The sequence below is a fragment of the Hylobates moloch genome, unplaced genomic scaffold, assembly GCF_009828535.3.
Source record: "Hylobates moloch isolate HMO894 unplaced genomic scaffold, HMol_V3 SCAFFOLD_1, whole genome shotgun sequence".
In the NCBI taxonomy this organism is placed as follows: Eukaryota; Metazoa; Chordata; class Mammalia; order Primates; family Hylobatidae; genus Hylobates; species Hylobates moloch.
The window spans coordinates 203,505,781-203,522,534 of record NW_026652276.1 but is presented as its reverse complement, the minus strand read 5'-3'; the positions used below and the strand labels follow the sequence as shown (position 1 = coordinate 203,522,534).

The following is a 16,754-nucleotide window of genomic DNA, read 5'->3' as shown; positions in this document are numbered from 1 at the left end:
AATGTGTATATTTCATTTTTTTAAGTCTTAGTTTTTCTTCCTGTATATTAAATTTGATGGAATTTTAAATTCTAAAAAAACATTTTGTGGTTTCCATTACACCTTAGCAAAGATGACAAGTAACGCTGACATTTTATTATGAAGACATATTAGCTTTATGTTTAAGATAAGAAATCATTTTTGTGCCATGCTGACAAGACATTTAAAGTGTTGGTGACAAAAATAAATGAGAAGAAGCAGAAATGCATACGGAAAGGTTAAGAGAAATGAATGGTAAAGAACAAAATAGTTTGCTAAATGATATTAAAAGTTATTTGTACAGAGCTATAATTTAATTTAAATGTGAATTTAGGATACAGAAGGATCCTTAGTAAGCTTCTGTATCTGTTAAATATTTTAATTATTATGACTGTCAACATCAGACACAATCTCTAAACATGAACTGAGTCCTATTGAAGTGGAACTGCTTCTAATAAAAAAAAATTCTTTATTCCCTTATTTGCTTTTGAAAGATTTTGAAACAAAACACCTTGTTGATGTATTAGGATACTGCTAAATGCTGTAACAAGAAAGTTGTTACATTTCAATAATTCAAATTAATATCAGGTTTGTAAGAGTTTACCACAGATATTCTTGACAGAAGTATGACTTTCTTCCACATGGTGATTTAGGGCTCTGATTTCTTTCACTTCCTAGGGTATTGGTGTTCTCTGAACTTGGCTGGCAGTGGAATAAAGTGGGGTAAAGACATCAAGCCTGTATCTTGATCACCTTTTCCCAAGGTGACACATGTCACTTCTCACCCCTTTAACAAGAACTTTTGTATGTCCCTACTTAGAAGCAGAAGGAGCTAGAAAACCTGGTTCTTAACTAATTAGCTGTTTACTAGCAACAGTTCTATACGGGTGAAAGCATGAATCATGGCAGATAGCCAGCCGGTGTGCCATAGTTCACCCTTGTGGCCACCAAGTTGTTTTGTTGCCCTTCTTCCTAAACCTAGAACACATTCACCTCAACTCAAGAGAAACAGCCCAAAGTCCTATTTCATTTTTATATTCAGTCCAATATCTGCGTCACAGTTAGCTGTGGCTCTTTGCAGGCTGGAAACCTGTGAACTAAAGTTCATGGTAACTGCCTATGACATCTTCCCTCCCCATTCTGCCTCAGCATAAATCCAATATACAGTAACGGAACAGGGACAGGAGAGCTATGGGTAAGTTTGCCATGTGGAAAAAGGAAAAGTGGGAAACGCACAGCAGTAATTGTCCAATTACAATAATGAAATCCTATCTGGCAGGCACTGTGAAGCCACCCTGCCAAGGAAGTGTTCCAGATCTCTTGATTAGAGCTGTATTGTGTATTCTGAGAAGAACTCCCTTGTCCTTTATTCTCCATGGCCCTCTGGGCTCTGCACCTTGGGAGCTGCTTCCTTATCTATTTATTCATGGCGAAATTGGATAAAGGAGTATGACCATTTTTTTGCTTGTGCAATTTGGGAGCCTGAAAACTATTTTACAGACCATTTTGAAGTTTAAGTTCAGCATTTATTTACCAATGCACTTCTCTTAGAAAGAGAAGATTTCATATCTGTGGACCTCCGTTTGTTACACGTGCCAATGTTCACACCTTTATCAGTTAGTCAGTCTGTCCAGAAAAACAAACATTCCTAGGTCTTTCCAATGGAGGGAACATAAAATAGGGAATTAGATATACATATGATAGGGAGAAGCCAAGCAGATGATTGTGAATATACCCAGAAATTAACTAAATCAGGAAACCATTGCATACTCTAGGGAAAGAAGAGCAATAGGAAGAAGTGATATTATCAGAGCTAAGAGTGCTGTTAATAAAAGACATAAACTAAGCCCTATTGAAGAGGAACTGAGCTCTTGAGAGATGTGAGCCATTCATATTCTTTAATCTTTGTGTATCCTCACATAGTAAGAACTCAGTGTTTATTTAATTGAACAGAGCTGAGCAATAAATCCTGCCACTGACTTCAGTTAGAAATACCCATCAAAAAATAAAATGTGGCAGAAAGAATGGTATTCGATATTGGGATAGTCTTTAATCTGTGGATCAGCCAAAATCAGTTACCTTGGGACCTAATTTAGCAAGCCATCATCGGCATTTACAGAATGAGAAATTGTCAAAAGTTTTCATTTAAATATTCCCTTCCTGTATAAGAGTTTAGAGTTTGGTACAATACCAATTTTTATATAAACATAGAAGGAAGAATTAAAAAGCAATAAAGTCTGTAAGTGGCTCATGCCAAATAATTTTTTTAAAGTTGGTGTGGGGGGTGGATGTGGAGTGGATAAAGAGAAAAAGCTTTCCAGACTTGTTAGGAAAATAGCAGCTATAGCTACAGAGGATATAGAGATCTATCTTAGTCTTTTATTCTTTTTTGGAATAACCTTCTAAGTTGATAATGATATTCCTCTGTCTACTGGTTTGAGCCAAAAGCTATCAGCTTATTTTTCTTTACTGTCACTTAAGAAAGAATCTGTAAAATATTACATTGGGTATTTTAGCAGTCAAAATGAATTCTAGAGTATGATCATAATTGTGAAAACATTGCAAATGTCATTTAGTTTGTTCTTAGATGTCCTTTATATACTTGAGTATATAGATATGCTGGATTCAACACAGCTATGGCTTTTAGGAAAGGCTTGAGAAAAGTCTCAAAATAGTAGATACATTTAACAATTTGCAAGTTGAGAATAGTTTGAGAAGCTTTTATGACTGTGTTGTCTTTCCTAGAGAGAAGGACAGTCTTGCTTAAAGATTTCTCGGTGAAGGTTTCTACTTATACTGAAAATGAGGATTTGAGGGTAGGGGAAGGGCATAACAAAGTCAATTGCCATGAATGCTTTCAAAACATTTTACTGTTAGAATCTAAGAATAGAAGGCAGCCTTATTAAATTGGTAAAGACTATCTGTAACAACTTGAGACTGGACTTAGTTTTGTTATATTAAAGTAAAATTATAACAATATTACAAAGAAATTTCAGATTCACAATCACTTTGTGTTGCCTCAAGATTTATGCACAAGAAGATATGTTTCAATATAATTTTAATGAACATATTTATTTTGTTTGTGAAAAAAATTAGCATACCTGAGAATGTTTATAATTCTTCCATTCATATCTAAACTTCAGGTTTATGGCTTAAAATATAATGCAGTGCGCTTCACATATTTTGTATTTTAGCCTATAATGCTCTCATTTAAAAATATTAAGGCTTAGATGTAAACTGTGCCTAAATATGTCATAACTGATTTTAAAAGGGGGAAAATACCTTGTGTTATCTGCATGGCACCTAACATCTGAAGAGTAGGCTTCTCTTTCCTGGGTTGACTCTGTGAAGTGAGGGTTGTGAAATAATCACTTGTCAATTTGGCAGTTTTGTTAAAAATAATTACTTTGTTTCAGTAATTATAATATCTATAGTTTTGAAAACATGTCAGGAAAAAGTCCTTCTTTGGTATTGATCTATGGCAGAAAATATGCTGTTTTCCATCTCTAATTGAGTTGATTTCCTTTAATACTATTTTACAATGATAATATTAAAACATGAAGCATATTTGTGCTGTTTCAAATAATTGGCTTTGGTTTTTAAGCATGTTATCCATAATTTCAAAGAATATCTTTCTGAACTTCTTTGCCCTGAGGAGTTTAGAATTTTCTTGAAATTATGGGTGTCTCTTGAGTATTTTTCAACATCAATTCAACTGTAGCTTGTTGTGCTATTAATTCGTTATGAAGTGACACAGGAAGAAAACTCATTATGTGATAATGTGAAAACACATATTTGTCAAAAAAATAAATTGAGTCTGTACTGAAAATCCATCAGCTATTGTAGTAGGGAGTCAAATGGTTTATTGGATACATTTGGGTGTTGACATCATTTTTTTAAACAGGAAAACAGAAAATATTTTAGTTCCAACCCATAGACACTCCGTATCATGCATTTAAATGTGGGTTTTTTTTCCATACAGGTGATATTATACCCAACTTCTAATAGCTCCAAATCAGCTGAATTACACCAAATGGTAGTTCCAAAAAATAGCCAGGATTCTGACTTAAAAATCAAACTGGCAGTGCGAATGGATAAACCAGCACATATGAAGCATAGTGGGTGAGTATAAATTTAAGGATTTTTTTCCTGAATTGTTGAATTTCATTTCAATGTATTATTTTTGTCAGTTTAGTGAGAGAACCAATATAGCAGGCTTTCACATGGAGTTTTCTCAAAAAGTGACATACATAAGTTATCTTACTCAATGTTTTTAGACCCATAGACGGCTTTATAGCTCAATACATGAGTCCTTAGTTAAGATAACTGTATGTGAGCTACCACAATATTGGAACTTGATTGTGTTAGTATTACTCGTCAGTCATATTGATACAGGGCACCAGGGCACTGATACCTTCTAAGAAACATTCTTCAAATTGCAATAATAGTTGAAACAAGCTTAGCATTGAGGTCCCTAGAAATAGTTAAACTTCCATAGACTGTATAAAAACTAAAACATAGTGTAGATGTAACCCAATGAGGCTGTATACATTTTGACAACAGGGATATGAGTGTTCATCCAAACATGTGAGTGAGAATTGAATCAATATTGGAGAAAACTGCTACTGTTGCCTGGGGAAAAAATGCAGGGACTGTCTCCTGGGGATCACCAGGGGTCAGAGTCAGCCTTCATCTCTGCCAAGGTTCTTTGTCTGTTGCAGCTGGTGCTGAAACAGGTCTGAACTCTTGAATAAAATGAATTGCCAAAAATCCAGGACTTCCTCAGAATAACACTTTGGACTTACGATGGCCAAAGCCCAGCATAGGGGTATTAGCCATTAGGAAAGAAAAGGGGCCATTTTACTTATTGTGGAGAAAAGCAGTTGTTGAAGTGGCTTATCCTGAGTTTAGCAACAGACATAGAGATCTAAGAAAGTGCATCCTTGTAACAAGCAGAGTCTGCTGGCATTGGGGCCCAATCACTAACATCAGGGTGGAGCGAACTGATGATTCAAAAAATGAGGAGGATTCTTTAGATGACCATTAGGGGAAACAAAGTTAGGCTCTGGGCAGGGGGAAACCCAAGGTATACATTACAGTTGGGATGGAGCTAAGGACTGTATTGCTTTCTGGTTTAGCAGGCAGCATGTGCAGTGTCAGAACAGACCTCACCAAAGGGAAAAAGTACATGAGAGGGTGGGCTCTTAGAAACGGAACCATGATTTGGATAACCAACATTACGCATCTTTAATGTAGTAATGTAAAGTCAAGTCTAACTATGACTCAGATTATAATGCACATGGAGTATCTGGGATTTAATATTTAATTCATGCATCCATCTACCTGCTCACCAGTAGTTTATGCAGCAGGCATGTGTTGAGCACTCTGTCTTCCAACTAGGACAGACTTTAATGTGATATTATTGCAGGCCTATAGGAACTGGCTAGTTAGGAATTCAGACTTGTATGCAAATAATTATGATAGTGATAAGTGCTGTAAGACAGAAATGGGAACCTGGGAGAAATAATACCTGATTTTTGCCAGGTATAGTGAATGAAAGTCTCACAGGACACCTGACGTTTGAGATAAAACTTGAAGGATAAATTTATCAGTTAGACAGTGGGAGAAATGGCATTCCAGCTACATGACAGCATGTACAAAGGCAGGGAGTCCTGGAAGGACTTTTAGCTGGTGATAAGTTCAGTGAAACTTCCATAGAGTGCTTTGAGACTAGAGAGAGTGCTAGTGCTCTAAAGTGCTTAGAGACTAGTAGAGTTACACATAAAAGAACACAGTATGTTCCAGGAACTGCAGTTGTTTCTCTACCCTTTTTCACTCAATCCCTTTTTCTTTTGATGAATGGCACAATTGAAAAAAAAAAAAATAGGAACCTCTCATAATGCCAAGATGGCCCTAATTTACCCATGGCCAGTACTATGCCATGGTGAATACCCCTGGACCTTCAGCTTGTCTCAAGAGCAAAGACTAAACATGCATAGGGCAGGTCCTGTAACCTCTAGCTCCAATGGGAAGAAACCCCTGCTCTAACCTGGCAGTTCCTTGGGTTAGCATACTCCATGGTAGGTGAGACAATCCAGACCCCTTACGAGGCTTGATTTGGGGGTAGGGTATGTTTTTATCACATCTCTTTGACTAAATCAGTACCCCTAGAAAGGCCTGCAATTGCCTTCTGCCCAAGACTAAAGGTGAAGAAAAAGACTAAAGAGGATATATCGTAGTCTCTTAATTTAATCCATAAAGCTCAGGAACTCACTGAAGGACACGGACCAGAAATGCCTCATAGCCCAAACATATCAATTATTATCTAACATTGCTAAGAGATACAGGCATTTCCAGATATTTAAATATCTATTCAGTTTCTGATGTACACATTGAAGCAATGTTAGGACTGAAAATTATCTGTGATGATGTTATGCTAAGATAGTGTGTTATGTAGCAGAATTAAGAATATCATATTCCAAAATGGTTCAATTAAAATCTTTTAATACTAATATTAGAAGAATTAAACATTTTCAACATTGCTTTAATAGTAATTGCTCCCTATGGACAGGGACAATTAGAGGTGCTTTAACCTAAGCATCTGTTCTGTTTTCTCAGTACCCATGTGGTAACAGTTTTAAACATTTTGAATAATACAGCTATGTGTAAACATGTATTGGAGAACATTTCACCTACAGCATAGCTATATTCATCTTTTTCTGAGGTACTTCATAATTGGATTTTACTGCACTTAATTACATTTAAGGAGAGAAAGTTAATCTTTTTCTTCCAAGTATTCCATCATACACCAAAGCAATAATATAACAGGAATAGTAGATTAATAGCATTTTGCTTTGGGCCTGGATCGTGTCTTGTCAATCATTTCTCCTGTAATCAATAATTAACAGATGGATAATAATTTTAAGAGAGACAAGTCAAGTTTTAAAAATATTAATTTATCTTTAAAATATAGCAAACTCCTGTTACAGATAGAGTTGTTAGGTGGATTAAAAAATAAATTGGAGGTTAATGGATTTTTATCTTCAGAGCACTTTAGACTTTGAAATCTTTGGGACGTCAGTAGTAAAAACCTATTCTCTGTTTTAATAATGTGGACATCAAATAGATCTTTCTTGCGTGAACTATTGTAACATGTATTTTCTGTTTTATTCATTTATCACTTATCTATGGCCCCTAAAAAATATTTTTATCAATGTTATTTATATTTTTGTGTGTGCTCTCAACTGTACTCTAAGTTTCTTAGACCTATTTGAATTTTCAATGCTTCCCACAGTGTATAATCAGAGATAGATATTAATGTGAATAATGATGGTGAAAATGTAATATTGTGCTCCCTAGAGTATTAAGGGAAAAGTAGTACAAATGAGAGTAAGCCTTATTCACAAATTGAACCTTAAAAGATTCTAAACGCAGTTTATTGAGAATAGAACATAACTTTAATGTAAAAAATGCCTAAAATAAATGAAATAAATGGTGTTTAGTTCTCAATGTTGCATTTTAAAATGACTACTTTTTTTAAACCAGAAGGTAAAATGCATCCAATCTAAAGCTCATGTTTCTGATAACTAATCAGTCCATGACTATATATTATAGTTTATTTAAGTAGGACTAACTACATGTAAATGAAAGTAGATATTTAATTTGGATCAAATAAGCATAACTATGATTCCATCCTTTTAAAACCAAACTCAGCATTACCACAAGACGTATATTTAGCAAAAACTTGAGTTTATTTATTCTTTTGGAATATGTCATCTAAACTAATTATAGAAACTAACCCTTAGATAAATCTATTGAACAAATTACCAGCTACGTTTTGAATGGTTAAATGATTCACATCCAGTTTTTGAATTTATTTTCCTGGTTTGTGTGTAGCATGAAGATAGAAATGTTCTTGAACAAATGTGCTATACTTTAGCATAGCCTAGTGGCTAAGTAAGAGTATTAACTTAAAACTCAAATAACTATTCCTGTTTTTATTAAATAAAATTATTTTCCTAATTCAAAGGTTATTTTCTTAACCAAAAAAGGTAAAATAAAATGGAACTAATAAATGACTGTTATGACAATTATGACAATTAAATCTATAACTGAAAAAGAGAAAATTGGCTGTCACAAATATGTGGAAGCATTATGACCATGATCTATGAGAAGTCTGCATGCAACTGATTACTTTTATAGTAAAAATAGAGTTTCATAACTATAGAAGACTTTTATCATAGTTTCTAATTGGTCAGATAAAATTTTAGCAACACTACTCTCAGATGAATCTCATATTTCTCTTTGTGTAGAGTCATGCTTGGCTATTTACACATTTGTTGAATGAACAGATGGATTAAAATATTTTGACATGGTCACAAATAAAACTCTGTAGTTTGATTTCCATCATAAAGATAGAAAAGGCATTGGGCTCATCTCTTGTTGCAAGGAGAGACAATAGTTAAACTTCCAGCAGAAAAACGAGACAAGCCCCACACCGGCTGCATTGTGGCCCCACCATTTCCCAGAGAGAGGGCCAGCTGGGCATCCAGAGGTTGGGGCAGCATGCCTACCTAAACTGCATTCACACACTAAATATTCATACATTGTATTTCCTCATAAAGTGAAATGACCGCACTCTAGTAAAGTTTCATTATTTAGATTATTATTCAGGGTTTATGATCTCCAACTAATTTAGGGGAGGAAAATCTTAGCTGCATCGAGGTAGTATTTGCTCAGAGGGTCCAGGCTTTAAACAAAGCCAAGTCTGTTCTTTCATAAAGAAAATTGATATTTCATTTTTAAATGTACCTTTTAAAATGACTTTCCCCTGTGTCCTTGTCTAAAATAACTATGTTTCGACATCTGACCTTGACTTGAACCTATGTATGTATGTATGTGTAGGTCTACTTGCATTCCCAGGTTGAACTTGGCCCAGCCTGGCTTATCCTGATTTCACCGAAATCCTACTTGAGTCCCTTGAACTATAATAATAATAATAATATTAATTAATAATAATTTTTTTTTAAGACAGGGTCTCTGTCGCCCAGGCTGGAGTGCAGTGGCACCATCTTGGTTCACTGCAACCTTCACCTCCTAGGCTTAAGCAGTCCTCCCACTTCAGCCTCCCAAGTAGCTGAGACTACAGGCATGTACCACCACACTTGGCTAATTTTTTTGTATTAATTAGGCTAATTATACAATCACATGAATGTCTTGAGTGTGATGGTAACTACAAAATAAAAGTCATGTACACAGTAAGTATTGAGTCAGCTGTTTAGGTTTATCAATCCCTGATTTTTTTGTATTAATTAGTGCGATGGTAACTACAAAATAAAAGTCATGTAGACAGTAGGTACTGAGTCAGCTGTTTAGGTTTATCAATCCCCAATTTTTTTGTATTAGAGACAGGGTTTCACTATGTTGCCCAGGCTGGACTCAAACTACTGCACTCAAGTGATCCTCCTGCCTCAGCCTCCCACAGTGCTGGAAATACAGATGTGAGCCACTGTGTTCGGCCTTATGATATTCTTCAAGTTTTAACCACATCATTTGACTTTATTCAAAAGAAAATGCTTAAAGACAAATGAGAAAAATAGAAATGTACAAATCATCATTAATTCATTGAGAGTGTAAAAGTTATATCTCTATCAGGTCCTTTGCTTAATTGTTAGACTTTAATTTCCATTTTTATTTGACAGCTATTATGGATGTAGATAAGGTAGTTCGTTGCTCTTTGTGTGTTTATTTTTCTGCTAACTTTATTTTGTCTTCTCTCTATGTCCAAGGGAGAAAAATGAAAATATTACATAAGGGCTTTGAACCATGTCTGAGCAACTGAATTGAATGATTTATCTTTAGGAAGATATAAGCTCAGGTTCTAAAAATAAAGAGCACCTGGAGATTATTTCATGGCAAGTGAGAGGAAAAAGAAAGCACTTTCCCTTTACTTCAGTCTAATGCTGTCTAACACTTTTTAAATAACTGGTGGTGCTCACTGTATGTTTTACTACAATTTGCTAGTTTAACTTTTAATTTTCATGCTTAAATCATTAAACAAGTATGATTTGATCTGTATAGCTCTGCCAGTCTATCAAATCTTGCTAGTTGTGGTATTAAAACTTGTCAAGTTTTATGATACATTGTTGATCTCATTAGATTTACATACCAGGTGAGTTAGTTTTAATTTCATCTCAGGTTGTTTTTGTTTATTTTTAATTATAGTTTTATGTGTGATTCATTTTTATTTTAATTTAAAAAAATTTTTTAGGCAGGGTCTTATTCTGTCTCCCAGGCTGTGGTGCAGTGGCATGAACAGAGCTCACTGCAGCCTCCACCTCCTGGGCTCAAGTGACCCTCCCACCTCAGCCTCCTGAGTAGCTGGGACCACAGGTATGTGCCACCATACCTGACTAGTTTTTTTAAAAAAAATTTTGTAGAGATGGGGTCTCCCTATATTGCCCAGGCTGTTCTTGAACTCCTGGACTCAGGTGATCCTCCTTCCTCAGCCTCCCAAAGTGCTAAGATTACAAGTGTGAGCCACTACACCCAGCTAAATTGCTTTATTTGAAGAGGGATTGATAAACCTAAACAGCTGACTCAATACTTACTGTCTACATGACTTTTATTTTGTAGTTACCATCGCACTCAAGACATTCATGTGATTGTATAATTAGCCTAATGAAATGTTTTGTGAAAAGAATCAGTGAGAGAGACTAGTGTCATTGAGATTAGCATTCTAAAGACCTTTGCCGTTGCCAGCTCTACTCTAGAATGCTCATAGTATTCACCTCCTGTTTCTTCTGTCTCTTATCAGATGCTGTCTCTACAGCAGCCCATCCTGTTCACCCTACAAAGAACCCTTCTCTCTCTGCTTCCAATTCTACTTTTAACTGGCTTCATTCTTTTTTTTAAGCTCTTATCATTATCTGTGTGATATTTATTGTTTATTAACTGTATCCTCAACTAGAATGCTATTGCCATGGTGTAATTTGCTATTGATTAGCTTCCCAACTAAATTGGATTGCCATAGAATAGGAACCTTGTCTCACTTGCTATTTTTAAGCCCAATTTTTAGAACATTGCCTAGTATTTAGTAGAAGCTAAACAAATATTTGTTGAATTGATGAATTTTTTTTAGAAAAGAATAGAATGAAGAAATTATGCTCACAGTTGTTAAGTGTTGGACTGATTGTTTGGATATTAACTTCAAATTATCTAATTAGTACCACTGTAAGGTGGATTCGTTGGAGTGTGTTTCAAAACATTATTGCCCCAGAAGAATTACAGGAAGTCTCATTTTTTCACAAATTTAAATTTGATTATAAATCTAAAGACTGTATTAAAAAGAAACATATTATTTCCCCAAAACTTTAAACTGAAATTAATTACTCTCTGCAGAGAGGCTCGTTGCCTGTCAACATTTATTCTTAGACCATCCCTGTGGTTGAACTGTAGGAGGAAATTTTAGCAACATTTCTTGTGGGTGGAGTATACCCCAGGGTTAATATCTTTTAATTTGTAAGAATGATGTATTATGTAACCAACACTTATAAAAATTAAAGGCAAAAAAACACAACACCCTAGATTTGAGCTTTGTTCATACTATCTTTATGGACTCAATAAAAGTCATTTGCTTTCTTTCTGCTGCAGTGACACCTGAATTTGAATAGTCATGCTATATTTACTTCAGTATTTATTCTGTCAATTCTATTTGGTACACACTTTTTTTCACATTTAGATAGGCTCAAAAATAATTCATGAAAATATTTTCCCCAACAGCTGACAAAGAGGAATGAGGAGAAATATACAAGGAACCAGTGTTTTAATGATTAGACAGGCAGGAGGAGTCCTAGACTGTATATGGAGAGGAATGGACTAAGCAAGCAAAAGCATGGGCTGACAGTACCAAGACTTGCAAAGATTTCAGAGTCAGAGCATGGCAGTGGGCCAAAGTCAGGATGAACTTAGGAGCAGAAGGTTACATAAACTAGAAAGCATCATACGTGGCAATAGTGAAGGGCAATAGCAGCAAAAGTACAGCATATGGCAGCAAAGCTGGCCTTACTTGAAAGTCCCTGAAAAAGGGAAGGAAAAAGCTTAAGGAAGATCAGCAGAGGTCTAAAGAGGAGAAAATGAGTGTTTATGGAACATAGTAAAGGATAGGACAGGGCCTAAAAATACAGGAATGATGAGAAGGAATCTCTTCAAAAGTAATCCAAGCTTTTCTATTAGTGTATTTAATTTTGGCATTCTTCCCATAGATGTTAACATACGGGTATAAGGGTCCTAAAGAGTATTCCTACTCCTCTCTATATAATCATAACTAGAACTTACTTGAATGGGGCATTGTTAATAGGGTATAATATCACAGCCACAGCCCCCTATGTAGACTGTATATGAAGCACTTGAAAATCATAAGTAAACAATACTGGGGAAGATTATACAATGAACTTGCTTTAGCGTAATAGATGTGTGTTCACATTATAAAAAGAAACATCACCACAATTTTAACATTAATACCAGTGTCGATGACATGAACAGAGGAAAGGATTTACAAGCATTGTATTTCTAATTATTCATCCTGCATTCATTTATATCCTTAAGGTTAGTACATTAGTAATTAAATCTGAAGAGAAAAGCACATCTTATTCTCATGATTAAAAAAAAAATCAGCTTGTTACTTAAAAAAAATACAAATGTATTTTTAATGCCTGTGGTTATTTTACATATCAATATTAATACTTCTAAAATATATTTTAAAACATGTTTTTGACAGTGGATTAGAAGGGTATAACAGTAGTCCACAGGTCAATCAAAGAAAAGTTGAATACCACCTATTTCCACCTTTATGAAACTGGCAGCCTCATCTTTTCTGCCAGTTCGACCGATCTTTAGGTTTATCTTCAATTTATGACTTCCTCTTCGCTGACATTAGTTAATCTCTATCTCTCTGTAGTATTTCCCACAACTCAATCCCTTTTTATTCCTTCTGCCAACCCTAATTCAATCTCCATCCTAACAAACAACACCTGTTCAAGGACTTTTCTACTGATGTTCCCATTTTCCAAACCATTTAGAAATTTAGGAATATAATTATATCTCTACTAAAAAAAAATTCAATTGTTTCCGAAGTGCCTGTGGGATTAGATGCAAATCCTTTAAGCTAGCATTCAGATTCTTCAAAAATCTGGTTCATCTAGATTTTATGCCCAACACAAACTCCCAACTTTGCCAAGTGGATCAGTTCATGTACCCTGAACATGCTCTTATTTGCTCAAATCTATTTCTTTCACTCTTTTACCAAATCCTACCACTCTGGTACCAGGTTACCCATTTTCTCATACGTATGTGCCAAGAGAGGCAGTTTATTTTTTGTATAACTAATGTTTCCTCAGAAGCAGACTCTCCGCTGACTGCAAGCCATCTTGTCCCCACTCCCTTGATTTTGAGAGAACTATTGAGTCTTTTTTATACCAAGATAATCTAAAGAGATGCTGGCCCTCCCTCTGCTTCATCAAGATTGCTCCACATTTGTTACCTTACAACTGTACAAGAGAATCTGGAATGGAAGGTGGGGCAGAAGCCCTTTTACCCAAGGCACTCTCAACCACCTGTGTTCCCTATTCCATCTCTTTACATTTTGCCACAGCCTACAAGCACCAGAAGAATGGACTTTCTTCCTTTTTTCTGGCTGTCTAGGACCTTACTTAGTAAAACTTTTGATTAAGTCAGCCAGACTTGCCCTTTGCTATATTAAAGGGGGAGATAAATGAATTACAAAGTTATTTATACATGTGGTAGTTTGATCACGTAAACAGAACCAATAAACAGCCTTCCTAAATTCATACCTCGTGCCCTAAATCTTTCTTGTCCCCTCCAACTTTGGGTTTGGCCATGTGGCTTGCTTTGGCCCCTGGAACAGAAGCAGATTTGACATAAGCATATAGTTGAAAAAGCACATGTGCATTTTCACTTTCTCTCTTGCTCACTTCCTTCACCATGAGGACACACATGGGCTAGCCCACTGGTAAAGCAGAACTAAATCAGCCTAGTTGTGCTGACCTGGGTTTCAGGCATATGAATGCGTCCAGATGAAATGAACAAAGCCAGCTAGCCAACGTGAAACTGACCACAGACCCATGAGTTGGTCATGGCCCCCCCAGCTCAGATCAATAGAACTGCTTAATAAACTATAGGCTCATAAGAAATAATAAATGGTTGTTGTTTTAAGTCAAGAGGTTTTAGGGCAGTATGTTATACAGCAAAGGTTAGATACCGTGCACTCTTGTCTTACAAAATCCTATTCAATTTATTTTTTCTATTATACATCAAGTGCATGGAGCTGGATTAATCATAATGCTTAGCCCATGATGTATGTCACATTGATCTATACATTTATTTGTGCATATATATAATCTTTCCTGTACAATATGGCTTGCTACAAACATACTGTACTTTATCCATTTCATCAAAATGGACTTTTGAGTCATTCAAGATTCTTGCTATTTCATATATATTGCTACTGTGAACATTCTTGTACATGTCTCCTGGTATATATATGCATAGTTTCTCTTGAGTGGACACGTAGGAGTGGAATTGCTGAGCTCGTAAGAATGTGAATGTTTATCTTTACACGATAATACTAAACTTTTTCAAGTTTTACTAAATAGTTCTACCAGTATACATTTCTTCCAGCAATATATAAGATCTTTCTGTTCTTCTCTTTTTTTGGCTTTTACCATCCACTGCCTTCTTTTGATACTTTTCACAAGTTTGTGTTTATATCTATAGTTACATTGTTGTCTCTTGAAGGCAGAGATCCTGACTCTTATTTCATTACTTAGTCCACATGCTGCAGAACATAGTGGATACACATTATTGTCTGATAATTGGTTGATTTTTATATACTTTTGATTGCTCAGAATTTCAGATAAAGAGACAATATGAAAATTCCCTTGAGGATTTTTCATTTTTCCATCACAGACTGACTTGGGAATCGCAAATTGTGTTCCCAGATAACCTTGAATACTCTCTACTATAAAATTATAACATCCACCCTCCTATTTGTCTCACCTGCTCAGATCAACTTCTTGTGGGCTGGACCTTATTGTTCACCATTATTTGACCAAGCACTGAATGCACACTTGGTTTCATCAAATATTCAACACATGTTTATTGATGTGTCAGACTCAATAAATGAGTAGTAAATTTATTGAGACTATGTGTCAGACTCGAATGAGTGAATGAGTGAAATTTGCTGTAATAATGGTAATACTTAAAAAAACATCAAGAGTAATGCATTAGATACAGTAGAGCTAATTACTTGCCCCACTGAAATGGAACAGCTGTGAACCAAATAGCATAGACTACAAAATTTTTAAAACTGTAAAATTGAAAACAGTTTAAACTGGCAAAACACAGCATAATCATATGTAAAAAGTGTAGTGTACTGTTAGATATTAATTGCTTCTTCCATGACTTTGACATCCATTTGGAAAGATACCATAAATAAGTGGTTCACAGAATCTATTTTAACTGGTGGCTTGAAGCTGTTTCCAAAATATCCTTATACCAGAATTCACAGATTATTTAAAAAAAGAACTTACTTTATTCTTCCTTGAGTGTTAATATACCTATACATGAATAGTGTTGCCACAAGTCACTTGGATGGAATTTTCATTGGTCACCCTACTCAGGGAAAGAACAAATATAAAATGATTATTTGAGAACAGTAACTGAAAAACACTGTCTTTGTTGGTAGTGGTTGTGAGAACTGTATGTGTTTATGGATGTTTATTAAATATAGAATGTATTTAAGAATAGAAAGGGCTTAACTCCTCTTATAAAATGTGAATAACTGTAGAAGGGAAGATGATAAAACCAGAGTGATCAGAGAGATTCTAGACCGATGTAGACTATGATGAACAGGGCAGAAAAAAAATAATGAATAAAGTGAGTGAGGATTGAACCCGTAATGTGTAAAACATTAAAATGAATCAGAGAGCTACAATAAAACAGGAAAGTAGTGTTACAGTTGAAAATACTGCAAAGAATTTAAAGTTATCCTCCACAATATCTATTTGTCCATTGGACACAAATATGCATGTTTTATTTATAGAAAGACAAGTTCCCATTTGTGAACATTTAATAGAATCTGCTAATACCTTCCCAAACTTGCACTTAGTTATAGAAAACCCAGTGTTGTTTACCCAAAGATTTAGCCATTTGACTTACTATCATATCTGAGAGAATGAGAGTGTTAGGTGTGTTTGTAGTAATATATATGAATAATGAAATGTTAATACATAATTAAAATTTACTAAAGGATACTGTAATACCATAGTAGGACAGCTTAATTGTAGTTCCTAGAGTCTGCAGCCAGCATGCCAATTATAGCCTCATCACTGTGTGATCTTAAGGCAAGTTACTTAACCTCCCTGTGCCTCCCTTCTTCCTCTGTAAAATTGAATATGACAATCACAAATTTCAAAATGATGCTGTAAGGATTAAATGAACTAATATCACTAAAGTGACTAAAACATTGCCTGGCACAGTGTTAGCTGTCCATTTTAGCTGTTATCATTACACAATAGATAATTTATGATTTACAAATAAATGATGATTTGATTTTATGCTACTATATTATTACATGTATGATATATTCCATGTAACTTTTAAATATTCTTCTGTTGCAATAGTTTTATATATATATGAATATATTTATATGAATATAT

At 35.0% G+C, this 16,754-nt stretch overlaps 1 protein-coding gene across 5 annotated transcripts in view; it reads left to right on the top strand.

Annotated features, from left to right (window-relative positions):
- CADPS2 (calcium dependent secretion activator 2) overlaps window positions 1-16,754 on the top strand; it is a 572,316-nt gene that overhangs the window by 324,288 nt on the left and 231,274 nt on the right. For all 5 annotated transcript variants that reach the window (XM_058426274.1, XM_058426269.1, XM_058426272.1 and 2 more), the window contains exon 8: window positions 4,001-4,140. In XM_058426274.1, coding sequence (XP_058282257.1) covers window positions 4,001-4,140 — 140 coding nt within the window. The remainder of the gene's footprint in view (window positions 1-4,000; window positions 4,141-16,754) is intronic.